Here is a 21,029-nt window from a genome sequence, read left to right as displayed (position 1 = left end):
AGACCTTACTATTATTTCCGATTGGGGCAAGAAGAACCTGGTGTCCTTCAACGCCTCAAAAACACAGTTTCTCCACCTATCCACTCGACACAATCTTCCAAACAACTATCCCCTATTCTTTGACAACACCCAGCTATCACCTTCCTCAACACTAAACATCCTCGGTCTATCCTTAACTCAAAATCTCAACTGGAAACTTCATATCTCATCTCTTACTAAATCAGCTTCCTCGAGGCTGGGCGTTCTGTACCGTCTCCGCCAGTTCTTCTCCCCTGCACAGTTGCTGTCCATATACAGGGGCCTTGTCCGCCCTCGTATGGAGTATGCATCTCATGTGTGGGGGGGCTCCACTCACACAGCTCTTCTGGACAGAGTGGAGGCTAAGGCTCTTCGTCTCATCAGCTCTCCTCCTCATACTGATAGTCTTCTACCTCTTAAATTCCGCCGCAATGTTGCCTCTCTTTCTATCTTCTATCGACATTTCCACGCTGACTGCTCTTCTGAACTTGCTAACTGCATGCCTCCCCCCCTCCCGCGGCCCCGCTGCATTCGACTTTCTACTCATGCTCATCCCTATACTGTCCAAACCCCTTATGCAAGAGTTAACCAGCATCTTCACTCTTTCATCCCTGACGCTGGTAAATTCTGGAACAATCTTCCTTCATCTGTATTTCCTCCTGCCTACGACTTGAACTCTTTCAAGAGGAGGGTATCAGGATACCTCTGCTTCCGTATTTGATCTTCCTTTCGGCCACCTCTTTTGTTTCTTTTTTAGGAGCAGCGAGTAGCGGGCTTTTTTTTTTATTATTGTTTTCTTTTTTTGTGTGCCCTTGAGCTGCCTCCTTTGTTGTAAAAAAAAAGAAAAAAAAAAAAAAAAAAAGGGTGAGGTCAGGGTGTGAATCTTACCATGGTCGCCGGCTACCCTCTGGATGGACATTGGACGACCGCCGGTAGGCGTTCGGTAGCACGACTGCCACCAACTTGGTCGGGAAACGGTGGGTGTGAATAGCAGCATTTTGGGGTCGCTGGTGGTCGTTATCAGGTCGTAGGGTCAGTGTGACTGAGGCTTAAGCTCCAGGCACACTGACTTTACGACTTAATGACGACCTGGATGGAGGTTGTACATGGTCGTTCGTGCGGTCGTCACGTGTCATTTCGTTCTGCACCAAAAATCTACACTCGACCTCTCAGGTCGTAAAAAGGTTACCGTCTGGTGACCGAATGGACTGCGTCTGGACGTAAAGTGGACTGCCACTGGTAGCCGACATATGGCCGTTATCTGGTGAACGCCGACCTGATGAAGAGTTGACGATATCCGATTGTCGTCAGATAGTAGGTGGTCGCTGATGTTCGCCGTCCACTTTGCATCTGTCATTGTCCGTGGTCGACGTCCGGCCTCCCATCACACGACGAGTTGAGCGACGACCGATGTTAGGTCTTACCACCCTTGACCGGAAATGAAGTACATGCCGGAGCAGTGACGTCCCGCGCCCCTTAGCACGTTAAAGTTCCGTTCCTGCTCCACAGGTCCAACACACGGCCAAATGCGTATGGAGCATCTCTGCCTAACTAAAATATAGTACTGCACGATGTACACGGCAAAAACAATGAGAGTCTGTAGAGCTAATGGCCTCTATCCATTCCAAAAAGGATTGTTAATTTCAACTGCTTCTTTATACAGATTGATGAAAATGCTTCAGAACAAGTACAGTGTAATATACATACTAACATACAGATTAAACAAGAATGTTTGGAGTATTTTCTTTGCATGTCTACGGCAGGAGGGTGTGTTTCACAATTATCCTTCTCCTGTTCCAGTGAAGCACATAATATTACTTATATATGTAATTATTTTTTTTTCACAAACAGTCTACATAACTAATTAAAAGAAGTGTGCAATATGACTGGGTGACACTATTGCTGTAACTGCTGAAAATAACGTATTGTCGGAAAATTCTCCTATAGTCAGTGTTAGACCCGTTGAGCCCAGAAACCCTCCCTATAGATGATGTGGGAAGAACATAGCAGCTCTATTCCTGCTGACTGGTCAACAGCTAAGCCAATTTGGGTTGGACAAAACCTGCCGGAGAGCGGGCGCTCAACAGGACTTCCTTACTTTACTGAAGTTTCTTCATGTCCTGTGTAATACGTGAAATACATCAACAAACGGTAATCGTAAATACATTTGTTGTCACCTAGCATAAAAAAGTAATGGGTATCCGTAATCGTGGAGCAGATATTGGGTGAGGGAATAGACAATTCAAACCAAGCTGAGTGGCAGACGGAGCAAGCCAATTTCCTTCTCCCTCCTGTCCTCCTCATATAGGACAAGTGAGGATGTCTGATGCCAAATTCTCGGCTTGTCCCATTATATTCTCTCTCTCTCTCTCTCTCTCTCTCTCTCTCTCTCTCTCTCTCTCTCTCTCTCTCTCTCTCTCTCTCTCTCTCTCTCTCTCTCTCTGTGTGTGTGTGTGTGTGTTTGTGTGTGTGTGTGTGTGTGTGTGTGTGTGTGTGTGTGTGTGTGTATATATATATATATATTATATATATTATATGTTATATATTATATATATTATATATATTATATATGTTATATATATATATATATGAGGCCGGTCGATAAATAAGATAATGGAAGGATGGTGAATAAGGGAGGTGGAAGGCATGTCGTAGGTACTGTATGTGAACTTTTATTTGGTAAGGTAACTCAGTGAAACTGCAAAAATGAATGGAAGGATTAGACAGATAGAAACACAGAGAGAGAGAGAGAGAGTGTGTGTGTATGATGGGTTGGATCAGGACAACAGCACATATGTCAAGGCCGCACCCAGACCCCGAAGTAGAGTGAGTGAGTGAGGGAAAGGATGTCCACTTACCCCAACGCTCGTCACCAAATGAACTTTGACGTAGTGTGCTGCTTCTCCCAATTCTCCAGGCAGCCAATCCCACAGATCTAGGTGGAGTCAGTAAGAGGGTAGCAGGCGGGACTCCTGGGCTCGACTGCACTGGAATTGTCAATACTGTATGTCAGTGCAGAGCGGGCGTGTGACGTCAGCAGCAATTTCTTACGGGAGTTCGTCGTCCTCATTGCGACCCACTGGTCGCAACGAGGAACGCCGATAGCCGTTCAGTCGCACGACTGCTCAGCCACCTACGTGGTCGGGAAGAGGTGGGTGTGAATCGTAGCATTTTGAGGTCGCGGGTGGTCGGTATCAGATCGTAAGATCAGTGTGACTGGGCCTTAATGAGGTGCTAAGCAGTGGGCCGACGAGACAAAAGGGACGGTTATATATAAGTAGTTGCTTGTTGTGAGAACAACTGCACATCCTTAATGGGGGCGGCGTGCAACCTTCTCCCACTCAGTGACGAGACTCCAACACTGCACTGTCACCTGAACTGACCTGCTGCAGGAGCTGGCGCCCTTCGAGACTCGAGCATGTCAGCAGGAACGGTGTGACAAGCGTTGGCAACACACACAGCCATCACTATGCTCTTTGCGGTCCCACTAACGCTTTGCACTCTCATTGTTTGTCTGTATAATGTCGCAATATTTCACCTAATGTTATTTGAAATGATGAGCTCCTTGAAGGAATTAGAAGGGACGGGTGAATGGGGAAGGGGAGGGTGACGGTCAACAAGCTAACCCCATTGCTGCTGCGGAAGATAACCATGTGACCCAAGTTTTAACAAGGTGATGCCTAGACGTGTGTGTGTGTGTGTGTGTGTGTGTGTGTGTGTGTGTGTGTGTGTGTGTGTGTGTGTCTGCCAAGTGCATGTGTCTTGTGTAGCAATTAGAAGGATTTCTTTAGACAGCATTCTGACCCGGACTGGACCTAATGTTAATTTAATAACTGACGAAATGAAACGTGAAAAATAGTCTTGCAACAATATTTCGAACCCATATATAGCTCACCGAGAGTGGCTCACTGTTGTGTGAGGTGTCGACTACTGCTCCAAAAGTTTATTGTTTTTACAGTCAACTGTTGCCTCTATGTAACATTAGTAGTAGAGCTATTCGTTGTGACAGCAATACTGTTACTTTCAGCTTTGAGTCTGGCGTGCTGGAGGACCCGGCCACCGTGCCTCCTGCTGGAATCTTCCAGATGACAACTGATCCCGAGAGAGCGCCCGATGTCCCTCAGCGCCTCGTGGTCACCTTCCGCCACGGTGGGTCTTACATTATCATTTTCTTCATAAAACTTATAATCACGTGGATATCTAGATGTAGAGTGCAGCGTCCTCACCCGACCAAAACTGATTTTCTTTCTTTATTTTTCTCTCTCATTCATATTTTATTCATTGGCTGCCGGTTGATTTTAATCTCACAAGTCTATTGCCAATGCCCACGACAAGAAGTAATTCCAGTCACTGATCAAGGTTGGCTTAAGGCAGGCCACCGACCCCTCCATGTAAAATAAAAAATCTAGAAAGAAACAAAATAAATAATAAGCCTCGGTCTGGTGCCGTAAGCCTCGACTCCATTCCGGTTCTGGTAGATGCCCGACTACGCAGCAAGCTTCCTCGATGTGTCAACATCGTGTGGGCCTACCACCTAAGACGGGTGCACGGGACCCCGGGATATTTAGGATGCTACGACCTACTAACCCCTCTCTATATTTAAAAAAAAGTGGCGGCCCTCGTCAGCAGACCCGTCTAGGGAATAACCATTCATAGAATCACCGACAGCCTTACCTATTAAGTAAGCACAGAGTCCTGAAAAGGCAATTCTGGGAAGAGGACATCTGACAGCAGGACGAGGCCTAGGAAGCTGAGTGGTGCCGGGCACTACATTTTATATATATATATATATATATATATATATATATATATATATATATATATATATATATATATATATATATATATATATATATATATATATATATATATATATATATATATATATATATATATATATATATATATATATATATATATATATATATATATATATATATATATATATATATATATATATATATATATATATATATATATATATATATATATATATATATATATATATATATATATATATATATATATATATATATATATATATATATACATATATATATATATATATATATATATATATATATATATATATATATATATATATATATATATATATATATATATATATATATATATATAACGCTTGATAGGAAGAATGTAATAATTTATCTATCTTTTTTTTTAATGTAATAATTATTTGTGAGTGGACAATGTAAATATGTTGTAATTGTACCATATATATCAGATATATCAGAATTGTATACCATATACCTACATGTGTTATTTTTTTCCTTTACGAGCGGCCTAGTGCGCCGCTAGGCTTTCTTATTGGGGTTTCATTGTCTGCCCTACCCTGTTATGGGGACGGCAAGTTTTTCATAGTTGCGCCATCTTGCTTCGATCATGCTGCCCCCCGGAGCTAATATTTTATCCTCTTTTTAGAGAGATAATCTAGAGACCGGGTTGATAGGTGGTTTTCTGGACATCAGGTGAGGAGTTTTGTGCCACTCGGCGGTGACTAAAAAGTCCCAGCTTGTGGCGGAGAGCGGGACTCGAACCCATGTCCTCCCGGGCGACGCCCATCCATCGCCTCCCCAGAGGCGTTATAACTGTATCCTTTATATATATATATATATATATATATATATATATATATATATATATATATATATATATATATATATATATATATATATATATATATATATATATATATATATATATATATATATATATATATATATATATATATATATATATATATATATATATATATATATATATATATATATATATATATATATATATATATATATATATATATATATATATATATATATATATGCTCATATTTGAATTCAATTATTTTGGTGGGAGGGGAGTTTCTCGTGCATACACCGGTTACAAGCTTTCGCATCTTTTGCCTTATCATAGGCCCATACATGACAACATGTTTTATAATTTCTTGTCATCTTACCTCAGGACTGCCAGTGAGCGTGACGGTGGATGGTGAAGAGACGATCACAGATGCACTGGACATTTTCGTCGCCTGTAACCGTGTGGGAGCCGCACACGGTGTTGGGCGTGTAGACCTCGTCGAGAACAGATTCCTCGGACTCAAGGCAAGAGAGAGAGAGAGAGAGAGAGAGAGAGAGAGAGAGAGAGAGAGAGAGAGAGAGAGAGAGAGAGAGAGAGAGAGAGAGAGAGAGAGAGAGAGAGAGAGAGAGAGAGAGAGAGAGAGAGAGAGAGAGAGAATAGCATTACATCGTATCGCCGCATATGGCGCATATAGGCATGTCACCGGAAAAAATATATATATATATGCAATGGTTAAAAATATGACACATAAAATTTTGGTTATACACTTTAAAAAAATACACGTTAGAAATAAAATATCACTATTGGGTACACTAACCATTTAAAAGGGCCTACATATAGATGATATATATCTCCTGCAGATTGCAGATGGAATCATTTTTCAGGGAAAGCACCTTCTACTGTAGGAACAGGGTGAGACAGAGAACCATCTCCATTCTGACACAGAGAGATACCGCTCATGCTGGCCTCCCAAACTGGAACATTAAACCAGCAAGTGCCGAAAAGTGAAAGGTATCAAACAGTCGTCATATCATGGCTTAACACCTTGGGAGAAGGGGAATACATGTGTGTAGCGAGTATGACCCGTCTAAAGCGTCCCAGATGTAGGCGTTCTACCAGACACACCGAAATCTGTTTATCTTCCACATTTTGGTCGTAGCAGTCAAGTCCTATCGCCTTCCCTGGCACACACACTGGAGTGTGTACCGTATGGTGGGTTACACATGATAGGAAAAGCTGAAGGAGGACGTGAGGGTACGACCCGAACAACGTCACTGGCCTCCTCACTCCCACGTACTAAGACGTGGGTAGGGACCCAACAAAAGATAATCAGATCGCCATGCATTTTTAGCCAAATTGAGCAAGCTAAATCTATATATAACCACTGACTGAGTCCTCATTAAACTCTCTAGTGCAAAATGCTGTGTTTGAGAGTCAGAGTAGATTGTACAATGACCCACAGGCATGGTGATACATGTGCGTATCTATAAAATAATAGCAGAGAGTTCTGCATAAAAATAGAGAGAAGGTCCCTAAAACGAAAAAACAACAACCGAGGAAAAAAGGAACCTCAAACCCCACCCCAGCATCAACGCCGTCCGTAAATCCGAATGCAAACAAACCGTGGTTGGCAGAGTGTGAGAGGAATAACTGCCGTGCATTTCCCTCTGCTACAGCAGCTTTACTGAAGAGAAAGTAACGGCAGAATCGTTTCCGGATACTCCCAGGGGGAGATGAGCGGCAGTTGAACAATTACTATCGGAAAATATGGTACGCAGTGATTCCCAAAGATGCCACGAGCACGCAAACCGTATGGGAGAGTAGTCAGGGGTTGTTGTTGTAAAGGGTGCCAAATCTGATGTCAGTGGCAACTATACAGGCAGGGTGATTGGGTTGCCGTTATAGTTTAATTAATGTAACATATCACAAATAGGTCATATTGACGCAGGTCCAAGGGTGGTACTTCAGCGTTTACTAAAGGGCTTAAAATTTGGAAAGCCCTGAGGTAACCTGTTGCCAGTCAAACTGCAGCATTATGGGCTGATCCAAGTGTACAGCGGAGAGAGGGCGTTTCGTATGTGTATACTTTACAGCTGTAAAATAAATTTAGGGTAATCTGGGCTTGGTTAAGTTCCAAGAGGAATGAGTGGTCTACACCAAACGAAATGACTGACAGATATCTAAAAAGATCCAACGATATCATTCACTGTCTTTTCAAGGCTTTTACGTAAAGGAGCCACCCTAGTTGCCTGTCGAAAATTATACCTAAAAACTTGTGATGTTCAGCTACTAGCAAATCAGAGTTACGCACTGAGAAGTCATTATATGAGTGAAGACCCTTCAGACGACAAAATGTAGGGTGACCTATTTGGATTGTGAGAGTCGAAAGCCATGCCCCTTTGCCCATTGAGATATCCTGTCTCTGTCATGATGTAATCAGCGTTCAATAGTTGACATTCGAAAAGTTGGAAGTCAAAGTGCTAGGTCATCGACAAAGATGAAAGACGAGACATCCTCCGGGTGTGATAATGTAAAGCCATTTATGGCGACGGTAAAGAAAATGACGTTCATGACATTTCCTTCCAGCTTAGGCTGCTGATGAGAGGCTAAATATGACCTATTCTAAGGCGGAAAATCCGATCCCTGAGAAAATCCGAGAGACAAACAAGGATGCAGTGAAAAAGCGACAGGTCGATACCTTAAGGCAAACAAGGGCATCAACCGTGCACCTCATTCACTGAAACCCAGGTGTGTAGGAATACTATAGTCGTAAAATGATGCCTCGTGTCTAAGAAATCATACCATGCGTTCCCTGCAAAATGTCTTGATGCGATTCTATAGGCTGAAGGCCTCATTCTATAATTATTTAGCAGCTGACATTCTTGGAAGTATGCATGAAGTTATAATTCGTGAGTTACTGGGTTACTCTTATATTAATGCTGTATAAACGCACGGTACTGGTCCACTATAGTAGTTCCTCGAAGTGAATCCTGCAGACGTTGTTTCTATCTAAGAGTTTAACAGTCATTAAAATGCCTCGGGGGAGTCATCTTCGATGACAGATTTGATGTCGTCAATTCTAGTTTCGGGGAAACAATAGAAGCCACGTCGTTAGGTTATCCTACATAATTCAGCCACCGAGTAAAGAGTCAACGAGTCTTTATCTAGGGTAGTGCTTTGTTAGTACTTCTTTTCCAATACCGAAAATATTTTGCTGCTGATGGAAGGTAATTGCGACCTGTTCTAACGCGGAAGGTCTGATCCCTGAGAAAATCAGACTGACAAACAAGGAAGCAATGAATATGGAGTATGGAGTAAATGGTAATTCAAACAGGTTTGCCATCTCCTTCCGCTATAGCAAGCACGTACCAGAGGTACATTTGCAACTCTCATGTGACGACGCATCCCATTCGGTGGCGAGGATTTGAGTACAGGGATAGCAGAATCGGATGCAGATATAGTAGAATATATGCCAATATTCGCCTGAATACATTTCTGCAAGGTATCAAAAGTGCTTGAGTCTGCGGATCATCCATTTAGGGTCGTTATTTCCCTTTCTACGTGCGTGGTAAGGGATATGCTGTCTCTGACCCTCTGCTATTACTCAAATTTAATTATCATAGGTCATTTCTACATGGTTCCCCTGCCCTTCAGGTTTCAGCCATGAGATCGGCGCTCATCTAGCCCTAAGGTTTACCATTTTACCTCCTGAAGGTGTCTTTTAAGCCCCTCGCAATCGGCTCTTCTAAAGTCTGGCACCAACACAGAGTTGAGTTCATGGGTTACTGCACATTCTAAGTTAAACCTATCTCCTTGTGATCACTATCACCTACTAAGCGTTTCAGGGGCCTTGACCCATCGTTTTTCGCAAATATCTTCTAAAGAAACAGCTTGAGCAGTGTGGTATTTGTGCTCAGCATTTTTGACACCCTGCCCTAATTGTTGGCGATATAGTGACTTTATTGCCGAAGCCTGGCATGGCCACCTAGACATCCGAACAGGGGAAGCGTGACGTTACTGTGACGTGCATACCCACCTCGATCCTGTCTTCCCCTTCCTCCCTCCCCTCCACCCCTCCCTCCTCCGTCTCCTCTGCTCTCCCCCTCGCCCCCCCCCCCTCTCTCTCTCTCTCTCTCTCTCTCTCTCTCTCACACACACACACACACACACATACATGTATAGATTTCATCCATGCACATGTTATTTTCTTTAGTGCAGGTAATTCGGAAGGATATGCGGTGGCTGAGTGGTTAGCGTGCCGGTACCGTATTCCGTGCGCTGTCCATAATGCGGGTTGGAATCCGCCGCTAACCACCTGGGATTTTTCAGTCACCGCCAAGTGGCCTAAGACTACCCACATGCTGTCCTGAAGACCACCCATCAACCCGGACTAGAAAATGCTGTGCAGCGCAAGTGAAATCAAGAATGAGCTCCGGGGGCAGCATGAGCCAATAATTATGGCGCCCCTATAAACCGACCATTAGGCCCCAACGTAACAGCCTACCGGCGCTATAGGCCACATGTAAAAAAAAAAATTGGTAGGGTGGTTTGGGTATAGCAGTTCCAGTATAGCTTCCGTTTCTCAAGTGCTATATGATATTTTGTGACGGAATTATATATCAACGGAAGCTGTATATGGCCCCCTTTTCCACAGGTTACGTTGGAAGTCTGGTGGGCTGGGACAGCTGAGGCATGGTCTTTTACAGGAGGTTAGGTAGGGGTCGGAAGGAGGTAAGGGTGGGAAAAGGGCAGAGATTCAGGAATAATTTAGGGTAAAAACGTAAATTAAAAGGTAGGTTAATAATATATAAATAAGTAAATAGAAACTTCATGAGGGGAGAGTTGAAAGGAATAGGGAAAGGGTGGTTGTGGGCATGTTAAACGGTCAATGTAGACAAGGATAGAAAGCGGATGGGTGGACAAATGATGCAAACAACTGCTGTCGAATGCCCGTGACCCACCACGAAAACATTAAGGACACCTTAAGACTGCCAGCCATGCTGGAACATCTATCACGGTCGTTAGCCCAAACCACCCTTCCATACTCAGCATATACTTCCGAATTATCTGCACTAAAGAAAAATAGCGTGCATGGCTAAATTATGTATGCATAATGCATGTGTGTGTGTGTGTGTGTGTGTGTGTGTGTGTGTGTGTGTGTGTGTGTGAGAGAGAGAGAGAGAGAGAGAGAGAGAGAGAGAGAGAGAGAGAGAGAGAGAGAGAGAGAGAGAGAGAGAGAGAGAGAGAGAGAGAGAGAGAGAGAGAGAGGGATGGTGGCGAGGGGGGGGGCAGAGGAGACGGAGGAGGGAGGGGTGGAGGGACAGAGGAAGTGAAGACAGGATCGAGAAGGTGGGTATAGACGTCACAGCAACGCCACGTTTCCCCTGTTCGAATGTCTAGACGGTAATGCCAGGCTTCGCCAATAAAGTAAAGAGTAAGTGCCTTAATCATTAACATATTGCAATTCACTATATTGCCAACAGCTAGAGCAGGGCGTCAAAAATGCTGTGCCAAAATACCACACTGCTCAAGCTGTTTCTTAAGAAGATATTTGCGAAAAACGATGGATCAAGGCCCATGAAACGCATAGTAGCTCTCCCCCAACGTCTAGCTCACTGATCATATTCTCGTTGTTAGCTAAGACTAAGTCTAAAATGTTGTCACCTCTGGTGGGCTCAGTTACTGTCTACTTGAGGAAATTGTTTTGTATTACTTTCAGAAAATCCTCAAATTCTAGATCACCCACCACGCCTACCCAGTCTATATTCCTATAATTAAAATCCCCTATTATGCAAACATTTTTGCTCCTGCTCGTCCTGCCAACCTCTTGTAATAATATGTCCGTGTCCTGCCTGCTTAGGTTGGGTGGCCTGTAAAGAATCCCTAGAGTTAGTTTGTCTTTCCCTTTGTGGACGTCCACCCAAACTGATTCTGAGTCGCCATTTGTTTGAGCAGAATTGATAGCGGGACATTTTTTTTACAGCTCAAGGGCAACAAAAAAGGTGTAAAAAAAAAGCCCGCTAATCCCTGTTCCTAGAGACAAAAGTGATGAGCGTCCAAAAGAGAGGTCAATTTCGGGTGGAGAGGTGTCTTGATACACTCCTCTTGAAAGAATTCAAGTCAGAGGCAAGAGGAAATATAGACGAAGGAAGGTTGTTCCAGAGTTTACCAGTATAAGGGATGAAAGAATGAAGATGCTGCAGGTTAACTCTTGCATAAGGGGTTTGGACAGCAAACACACACACACACAAAGACACAAGTGTGTCTTTAACATAAATTGCTATCCCTCCTCTCCTTCTTCCCTTTCTATCTGTGTGAAACATCTGATAACCATCCATTTCCAATTCCAACATGAAGTTTTTGTTTGAATGTAACTATTTTACCCTCTACCGATACCCAGCGTCGTTGACTACCAATAACGCTCGTATGCTCCCCGCAGTGCATTATTTTTTTTTATAGATAGACACAGTGATAAGTATGTGGTGAGTGAGTTACACACTCCAGGCAGAGCGTCCCTCCACTTCTACGCCTCAGAGGACAGAAAGAGGCATGAATAAATGCTGCTAAGGCCTCTCCGACTCTGCATATCTCCTCTCTCGTTAAACCAAATATCAACATAATACGTTCGTTCTTTTTGCCTTTTGTATGCGCCTATTACCGTTTAGTTGAACACGATAGGAACATTAAGAGCAGTATAACTGATGTCTGAAAACAAGCTCATTTCGGCAAAATGTCAAACTGCTACACGTGAGAGGAGATATGTGCCGAAAACCACCACAACTTGGGGGTTAGTATTTATATGGTTGTCAAAATCTCGTCACCCCTCGAATTCTTACAGAAATACATTGACGCTGCATATAAAGCGAACAGAATATTGAGCTCCATCAATATATTTTTTCCATCCAAATATAATGATGAAATACTTCCATTTTACGACAATTTAGTACGATTCTTCTTGGAAAAAGCTGTTCAGTTTTGGTCTCCCCGCCATGCGAAGGACATTACTAAATTAAATGTTCAACGTCGGGCAACAAAGATGATCTCTCTTCCTTGCTCATCAAACCTTACGACGAAATACTCTCAACTCTTAACATGTTCTTTTTTTGAGGAACGTTGTTTCCAAGAAAAAATGATCGAATGTTTCAAAATACTCAATATATATGCAGATGTGGACAAATCAACACTTTAAAATCGGTGACACGATTTGAACGAGAAAAAATGGCAAATAATTTAAGTGTAAACACATACAATCAGACCGCATCAATGTTTTTCTTCACCATCGTTGCACTGCGAGCACGGAATAAGCTTCCACTTTCACTGTGGAATCCAGTGCACCGAGATTTACTCGCTTAAAAAAAATCTCGACCGACACTTACTTCGACTTAATATTTACTAAAGTAAAAATGCAAACTCTTGGTGGGATTTGATTAATAGTATTTCACTTAGATTTGCAGACAGACCACCTACTGTTGACCATAGGGTCTATGTGGTCTGAATATATTCATAGATCTCTCTCTCTCTCTCTCTCTCTCTCTCTCTCTCTCTCTCTCTCTCTCTCTCTCTCTCTCTCTCTCTCTCTCTCTCTTCTGTCTTTTCTTGTGACCATACGTGAAATAGTGTGCATAGGATATGGATGTAAAATTGAATATCTGAGAAGCAGGAACCTACCTCCACCCGACATTATATGTATTATCTGCTGCATTTCTGTTTATGGATTATCTCTTCCTCATGTATTTGTGACAGTCCCGCGGTGTGTACGAGACGCCAGGTCTCACGTTGCTTCACGCAGCTCACCAAGACCTCGAGGTGTTATGTCTGGACCGCGAGGTGAGGAAGATCAAGGTGAACCTCAGCAAGCTCATGGCTGAGCAGGTTTACAACGGTAAGTACTGATAGAATACAAGTAAACTGCTTCACTTTGTCCGGAAAAGTCGCGTAACGAAAATTTTCCGTAACGTAAAATTATTCATCAAACCCCCATGGTTAGTCAACAGGATGTGATAGCGTTAATGAAAACAAAACATGGCAGTTTAGAAATCTCCAATATCGACGGTCGACCCGATCAAGCCTCCAATCATTCTCCCCATCTCAAACCCCTCCAATGATCGATCCTCATTTTCACAGTATAGGAAACAACTCAAGTGCGACCAAAAATAAGTGTAGAAAAAAGCCCGATAATCGTTGCTTCAAAAAGCAAAAAGCAAAGAGCGGCCAAACGGGAGGTCAATTTCGGATGACGAAGTGTCTTGATATACTCCACTTGAAATAGATCAAGTCATAGACAGGAGGAAATACAGACGAAGAAAGGCTGTTCCAGAGTTTACCAGTGAAAGTGATGAAAGAATGGAGATGCTGGTTAACTCTTGCATAAGAGGTTTGGACAGTTTAGGAACGAGCTAGAGTAGAACGTCGAGTGCAGTGGGACCGCGGGAGAGGCTTCCACCAGTGGAAAAACCGAACGGCGCAATAGGCCGCAACGTAAAAATAATATATATAAAAAAAAGAGGAAGGGAGCTGATGAGACGAAGAGCCTTAGACTCCACTCTATCCAAGAGAGCTGTGTGAGTGGAGCCCCCCCCACATGTGAGATGCATATTCTATTCGAGGGCGGACAAGGCCCTTATATATGGAAAGCATCTGTGCGGGGAAGAATAAATGGCGGAGACGATACAGAATGCTCAACCTCGAGGAAGCTGATTTAGTAAGAGAGCAGATGTGAAGTTTCCAGTTAAGATTTTCAGCTAAGGATAGACCGAGGATGTTTAGTGTAGAAGAAGGTGACAGCTGAATGTTGTCGATGAATTTTTAAGGCGTTGAAAGATACAAGGTTCCTCTTACCCCAATCGGAAATGAGAACAAGGTCTGAGGCTAAACGCTCTGCAGCTTCCAGTCTGGAGTCTTGTAATTCTTGTTATGAGGGTCTTCTGTTGAAAGAAGTTGAATAATGCACGGTAGAGGCATCAGCGTATGAGTGAATATGACAGTTTGCTGTAGAAAGATCATTGATGATTAACGGGAAGAGAGTGGGTGATAGGACAGCGCCCTGTGGGACACCACTGTTGATAGGTTTAGAAGAAGAACAGTGACCATATACCACAGCAGAGATAGATCAGCCGGAAGTAAAACTGAAGATAAAGGAGCCCTCATCCAGGAGTTATGTGGGCGTCTCTTTGTTTTCCTCCTGCCTGTGCCTAAGAAGGGTGACCGTTCCAATCCCTCAAACTACAGTCCTATAGCTTTACTTTCCTCTCTATCTAAAGCTTTTGAATCAATCCTTAACCGGAGGATTCAAAAGCAACTTTCTACTTCTGATCTTCTATCTGATCGCCAGTATGGGTTCCGCAAGGGGCGTTCTACTGGCGATCTTCTTGCTCTCTTAACTGATTCTTGGTCATCCTCTCCTACCCGTTTCGATGAAATTTTCTCAGTTGCGCTAGACCTATCGAAAGCCTTCGATAGAGTCTGGCACAAGTCTTTGCTTTCTAAACTGCCCTCTTCCGGATTCTAACCTTCTCTCTGTTCCTTTATCTCCAGTTTCCTTTCCGGCCGTTCTATATCTGCTGTGGTAGACGGTCACTGTTCTTCCCCCAAACCTATTAACAGTGGTGTTCCACAGGGCTCTGTCCTATCACCCACTCTCTTCCTGTTAATCATGAATGATCTTCTTTCCATAACAAACTGTCCTATCCACTCATACGCTGATGACTGCACTCTGGATTATTCAACTTCTTTCAACAGAAGACCCTCTCAACAGGAATTACATGACTCCAGGCTGGAGGCTGCAGAACGCTTAACCTCCGACCTTACTATTATTTCCGATTTGGGTAAAAGGAACCTTGTGTCCTTCAACGCCTCAAAAACCCAATTTCTCCACCTATCAACTCGACACAATCCTCCAAACACCTATCCCCTATTCTTTGACAACACTCAGCTCTCACCATCTTCAACACTAAACATCCTTGGTCTATCCTTAACTCAAAATCTTAACTGGAAATTTCACATCTCCTCTCTCACTAAATCAGCTTCCTCGAGGTTCGGCGTGCTGTATTGTCTCCGCCAGTTCTTCTCCCCTGCACAGTTGCTGTCCATATACAGGGGCCTTGTCCGCCCTCGTATGGAGTAAGCATCTCACATGTGGGGGGGGCTCCACTCACACAGCTTTATTGGACAGAGGGGAATCTAAGGCTCTTCGTCTCATCAGCTCTCCTCCTCTTAATTATAGTCTTCTACCTCTTAATTCCCGCCGCCATTTTGCCTCTCTTTCCATGTTCTATCGATATTTTCATGCTGACTGCTCATCTGAACTTGCTAACTGCATGCCTCCCTCCCTCCCGCGGTCCCGCTGCACGCGACTTTCTACTCATGCCTTATTCAAGAGTTAACCAGCATCTTCACTCTTTCATCCCTCACGCTGGTAAACTCTGGAACAATCTTCCTTCAACTGTATTTCCTCCTGCCTTCGACTTGAACTATTTCAAGAGGAGGGTATCAGGACACCTCTCCTCCTGAAATTGACCTCTCTTTCGGGCACCTCTTTGGATTCTTTTTAGGAGCAGCGAGTAGCGGGCTTTTTTTTATTATAGTTTCCTTTTTTGTGTCCTTGAGCTGTCTCCTTTGTTGTAAAAAAAAAAAATGTTACGTTCTGGACAGCTGCAGATCAGGTAAACTTCGCATAATTTATTAGTCTGCGACACTTTTCTATCAGCTTTATCGGGTTTTCGTTAAGTGTGACAAAATAATTGTAATAATTATTATAGTAAAAACAGTTTTCAATATATCAATGTGTTTTGGGTCTCATTGTGCCAAATAATAATAATAACAATACATTGTATTCTTTTGTGATGTGGCTTTTGCATATCATGATATTTTCTAAACGTGTTGTTGTCTTATTTCCTTTCTCTCATGTCTATTCATCTCAGGTTTCTGGTTCAGTCCAGAGTTTGAGTACACCAGACAGTGCGTGGAGGCGTCTCAGAAGATGGTGACCGGTACAGTGTTCCTCAAGGTGTACAAAGGAAATGGTGAGTGCCGTGTGATATTTTGAGTTAAGGGTTGTGACTGGTCCAGCGAACAGGTGACAGTTGTAAGTGCGATTCTGATAATGAATAAATTTGGAACAAAAAGCATATGGGATCAATAAACATAGTTAGCGATTCATGAAAAGTGACATTATGTTGACATGCATGTAGTAGTTAGTTAGTAATGCTACTACCGTTTGGTTGGAAATCGGGTTGTACCAAATTCCGGTGTTCAAAATATCTTCTCAAAACAGATAAAGTTAAACATATTTTGCTCTGGGGGAACGCAGTTCATTCTCCGCCTCCACTCCCGAAAATCACACCGAGCAAGCTACCACACAGCTACCATGTCCCTCATAGTAGGATCGACTGACTTTCCCACCCATGAGTTACGTGGGCGTCCCCTTAGTCCTCTCCATTCAGGGTTGTCTACAACTAACTCTATGAATAGGACTGATGTCCGGGAGGTGTGCCACGTGCCCATAAAGAAGGAGTTGATGTCCACGGACAAAGCAGGTAACAGGCATCGACTCGGTTTTATCACGTAGTCGCTGGTTCGGCATAGTCATTCCAGCGTAAACGCATTATCAAGGGAAGGCACTTGGTACTAAAGGCATATTTGCGGCTCTCTAAGTAAACATCCAGTGTCCATGTCTCATACTTATTCAGTAAAACAGGCGACTTGAAAATTCGAATACTTGTCCGTCTGCATAGGCATCGGTAACGCCATATACTCGTGTGGAGTTAGTCCATAACAACGTGGGCCAGGCCAGTTCATCGAGTGGCTTCCTGGTAAGATCCACCGTTGTTATGCATTTCGCTGCCAAGGCATGTGAAAGTTTTGCTGACCCCGACATCCACACCACACGCATTACAAGCTGAACTGTATCTTCAATCAAGCCTCCAAATGATTCGACCTTGGTTTTATCCCAGGAGACCTTCCCTCACAGAGGCTTCGCTTGATCATGCAGCACGTCGACAGCCAACACCAGGACCTCCAGCTAGAAGAGTACCATCAGCAAACACAAGGTTGCCTAATTCCGAGTCCATGCAGGAGATGAAAAATGGTGAAGAAAGGGCGCACCACTTCCTTACACTTTTATTAACAGGGAATAAGCCAGAGACGCCTCCCCGCACTTCTCTGCACTCTCAGTTCCGGACTAAAGGCTAGGCATCAGGTCAATAAGTTTTGCAGGAATCCCACGAATTAGCAGAATTTCCAGAGTGCATTACAGTGCACCGAGTCAAGTCTTTTTGAGGTCGATATAGGATGGTAGTAGCACTTGTAGACACTGAGGTCGGTGTTTCACAAAAACGCAAAGTGCTAGGATCCTCTCAATTGTTGGCTTACCGGACGTGAATCTATATGGCTTAGTTCTCTGAAACTTTCGTTGATGATACAGAATTTGCTTTACCGTCAGATGAGCGACCAATGTTACATTACGGTAACTGCAGCAGTCATGACGGCCCCTTTCAGACAGATACAAGCAACTTCCTTTCCCAATCAAGTGGATTGTCACCAGACAGACAGTAGCGCATGTAACTCACAGATCATGGCATCATCCCCGACTTTCTGCATATTTGCGCTAATATTACAGATCCCAGCTACCTTTCCACACTTCAACTTCCTCACAGACTCTCTCATCTCCGCACAGAGATTGAAGTTTCGTCTATTGGTGGATCAGGTGCCGATATCTGCAACCTAGTCAGAGGCAACTGTCCGGTTGGAGGCTCTGGCGTTGACAACTGCCCAAAGTACTCGGACCAATGAGCCCGGTATCCATCCACATCGGATACTATCTACCTATCAGCCGTTCGGATAGTGCTCCTCTCAGACGTGAATTTAGAGCGGAGCTTTTTTTAATACTTAGGAGGAGGTATAAGGCCGTTTGCATTTAGACAACCCTCGACATCCTTAGCGAGACCTCTAACATACCTCTCCTTATCATTCCTCAGAACAGTTCTAGTTCTACCTGACAGTCCTTTATTGATCCGAGTCCCCAGTCAGCCTGGCAGCACGCATTTCCCCTATATTCTCCATTGTCTCCCACGAGGGAACGCCGCTGCTAAACCTTAGGCGCTTACCAGTGCACTCCTTGGCAGATTTGAAAGTTTGACGCTTAAGGTATCCCATAACTTTCAAAGGTCTCCCAAAGTATTAAGCAATTCAAAACGATTTTAACTGCCACCGCATACTCCTGAGCACAAGCCACATCTCTCAATTTTTCAATATGGAATCGCGGAGGATGGATGCATTTGGAGAGTTTCTTGGACCTGATGCGTATACTCCTCCCGAAATTGACCTCCCTCTCGGCCACCTCTTTTGATTTTTTTTTTTGTATGAGCAGCGAGTGGCTGGCTTTTTTTTTATTATTATTGTTTCCTTTTTTGTGCCCTTGAGCTGTCTCCTTTGTTGTAAAAAAAAAAAAAAAAAAAAATGTTTTGCAGAAAGTATGTGGTCGGTCGCAAATGACTCAGCACTCCGGGAAACACTGAAGTTCTGGAAGATCCCAACTCATAACTCGTTGCCAGTTTTCTGCAACTGTTTCGAAATTGGTACACTTGTTAGACTCTTTTAGTATATAACATTTACTGATAAGGAAAAAATAGAATGTACAATTCCCTTATGTAGCCTGAAAGTGACCAGAGAAGCCAGCGAGAGACATGCAAGCAATATATTGCGGTTTGCCGCATTATGACCTGAACTGACCAGTTTTGCGGAACAAGATTGGTCGACCACGGTTAAATTATCTCTGTACGGCTCTGAAATATGGTGGTCAGGGAAGTATGAAAGGAAGTAGGAAATCAATCAAATCCAAGCATACAAAATTATACTTTCCTAGAACTTAAATACATAAAAAGGGAGAAGATAAAAAGGAATTGTGAATAAAAATTGCCTGAATAGGATGATAATAGCTTTTATTTCTTTATTTATTATTATTTTTTTTTTTTTACGTTCCACCTGCAGCACCGGTAGACTTTTCATGATAGCGCTTGCTGGTCGGCCCAAGCCTCTTAGTGGTGCAGAAAATAATTTCATAGTGGGGTCATCTTGTCTGGTTTATGCTTCCCTCCTGAACTCATCTTTGCTCCTCTCTAGAGAGTTCGCTGGAGGCCGAGTTGATAATTGGTCATCAGGATACCAGGCAGGTAGTTTTAAGCCACTCGGCGATGTCCGAATATTGTCAGCTTGTAGCGGCGAGCGAAACTTGAATTCCGGTCCTTCAAGACACAGAGTTTAGGGAGGGACAGAATACTTTAAAAAAATTAGTGTAACAGACACACTATCCATGAGCCTATTCCGTGGTGTGATGGTTAGCAAGCCTAGCTACAAATCCAGTGTTCCATCCCAGACTGGGATAGCCGTAACCTAGCTCAGCGATCATACTATTTTGCTTATATATTTCATCCTGCGAAAACTTGCAAATTCGATTTCCTATTTAAGAATCCCAGGATCGATCCTGATCAGGGATCGTCGGAACCTAGCTATACAGTTCTAAACTCAGCTGGAATGTCCTTTCCCTTATCTTTCCATCCACACACTGAACCAGCTTTTCTTTCTGATTACCAATAATAAGGCATCATTTCCAGTGGGTGACGGTTATTTTTTAGATTTCCGTACATGACCCCCACATTTGCATAATTAATTCCCTCCTATTCTGCATTATTCCCACCAGTGTACATAGAGGGACGGACTGCTCCTGTGTCCCTCTACAACCAGCAGCTCGTGTCGATGGATGTACAGGAGACTTGAGCCTACGGATGCTATGGGCTTCATCCGCCTCAACGCATTACGCCTTCGTGAGCACCGGCGTGTGAAGGAAGCATCTGAGGAGAAACAGTGAGGTTGGCAAAGGCAGTGGGCATGGTACGTTGGGAGAAGACAAACAAAATGTTAAGTAGGCAGCAAAAAACAGCAGCAGATTTCGTTAAATATATGATGGGCTTGACCCCAAAAAAATATTACTGATAACCACAGTTAATCAATAGTAAAATAATAAAATGAAAAAAACTTTGTAAACTGATAAAGCAATATGATATATATATATATATATATATATATATATATATATATATATATATATATATATATATATATATATATATATATATATATATATATATATATATATATATATATATATATATATATATATATATATATATATATATATATATATATATATATATATATATATATATATATATATATGGTCTAAAAAAAGTAGTCCACGGGCTGGCTCAGCCTGCAGTCGGCGTGCAGCTCACCCAGCTGCTCATCCTCCTGTTCGGACTGGTCGATAAATGGGTACATGGGGAAACCTGGGGAAGGTAGGCTGTGTAAACCCAGATGTTACACTGGCCTTGTGTCCTGGGGTAATGGGCTCTCCACAA

General features: G+C 43.0%; 1 protein-coding gene across 1 annotated transcript in view; it reads left to right on the top strand.

Annotated features, from left to right (window-relative positions):
* Nucleotides 1-20,693, top strand: part of LOC126997137 (argininosuccinate synthase-like) — a gene marked incomplete at its 5' end in the record, with an annotated part of 41,621 nt that extends 20,928 nt beyond the window's left edge. Inside the window, 6 exon segments of the mRNA XM_050858190.1 lie at nt 4,046-4,167; nt 6,001-6,140; nt 13,360-13,498; nt 16,536-16,637; nt 20,312-20,378; nt 20,380-20,693. Coding sequence (XP_050714147.1) covers nt 4,046-4,167; nt 6,001-6,140; nt 13,360-13,498; nt 16,536-16,637; nt 20,312-20,378; nt 20,380-20,479 — 670 coding nt within the window.
* Nucleotides 20,694-21,029: the final 336 nt, after the last annotated feature.

This window comes from Eriocheir sinensis, chromosome 11 (genome assembly GCF_024679095.1).
Source record: "Eriocheir sinensis breed Jianghai 21 chromosome 11, ASM2467909v1, whole genome shotgun sequence".
NCBI classification, from domain to species: domain Eukaryota; kingdom Metazoa; phylum Arthropoda; class Malacostraca; order Decapoda; family Varunidae; genus Eriocheir; species Eriocheir sinensis.
The sequence above is the reverse complement of the archived record's forward strand: the minus strand, read 5'-3'. Positions and strand labels throughout refer to the sequence as shown.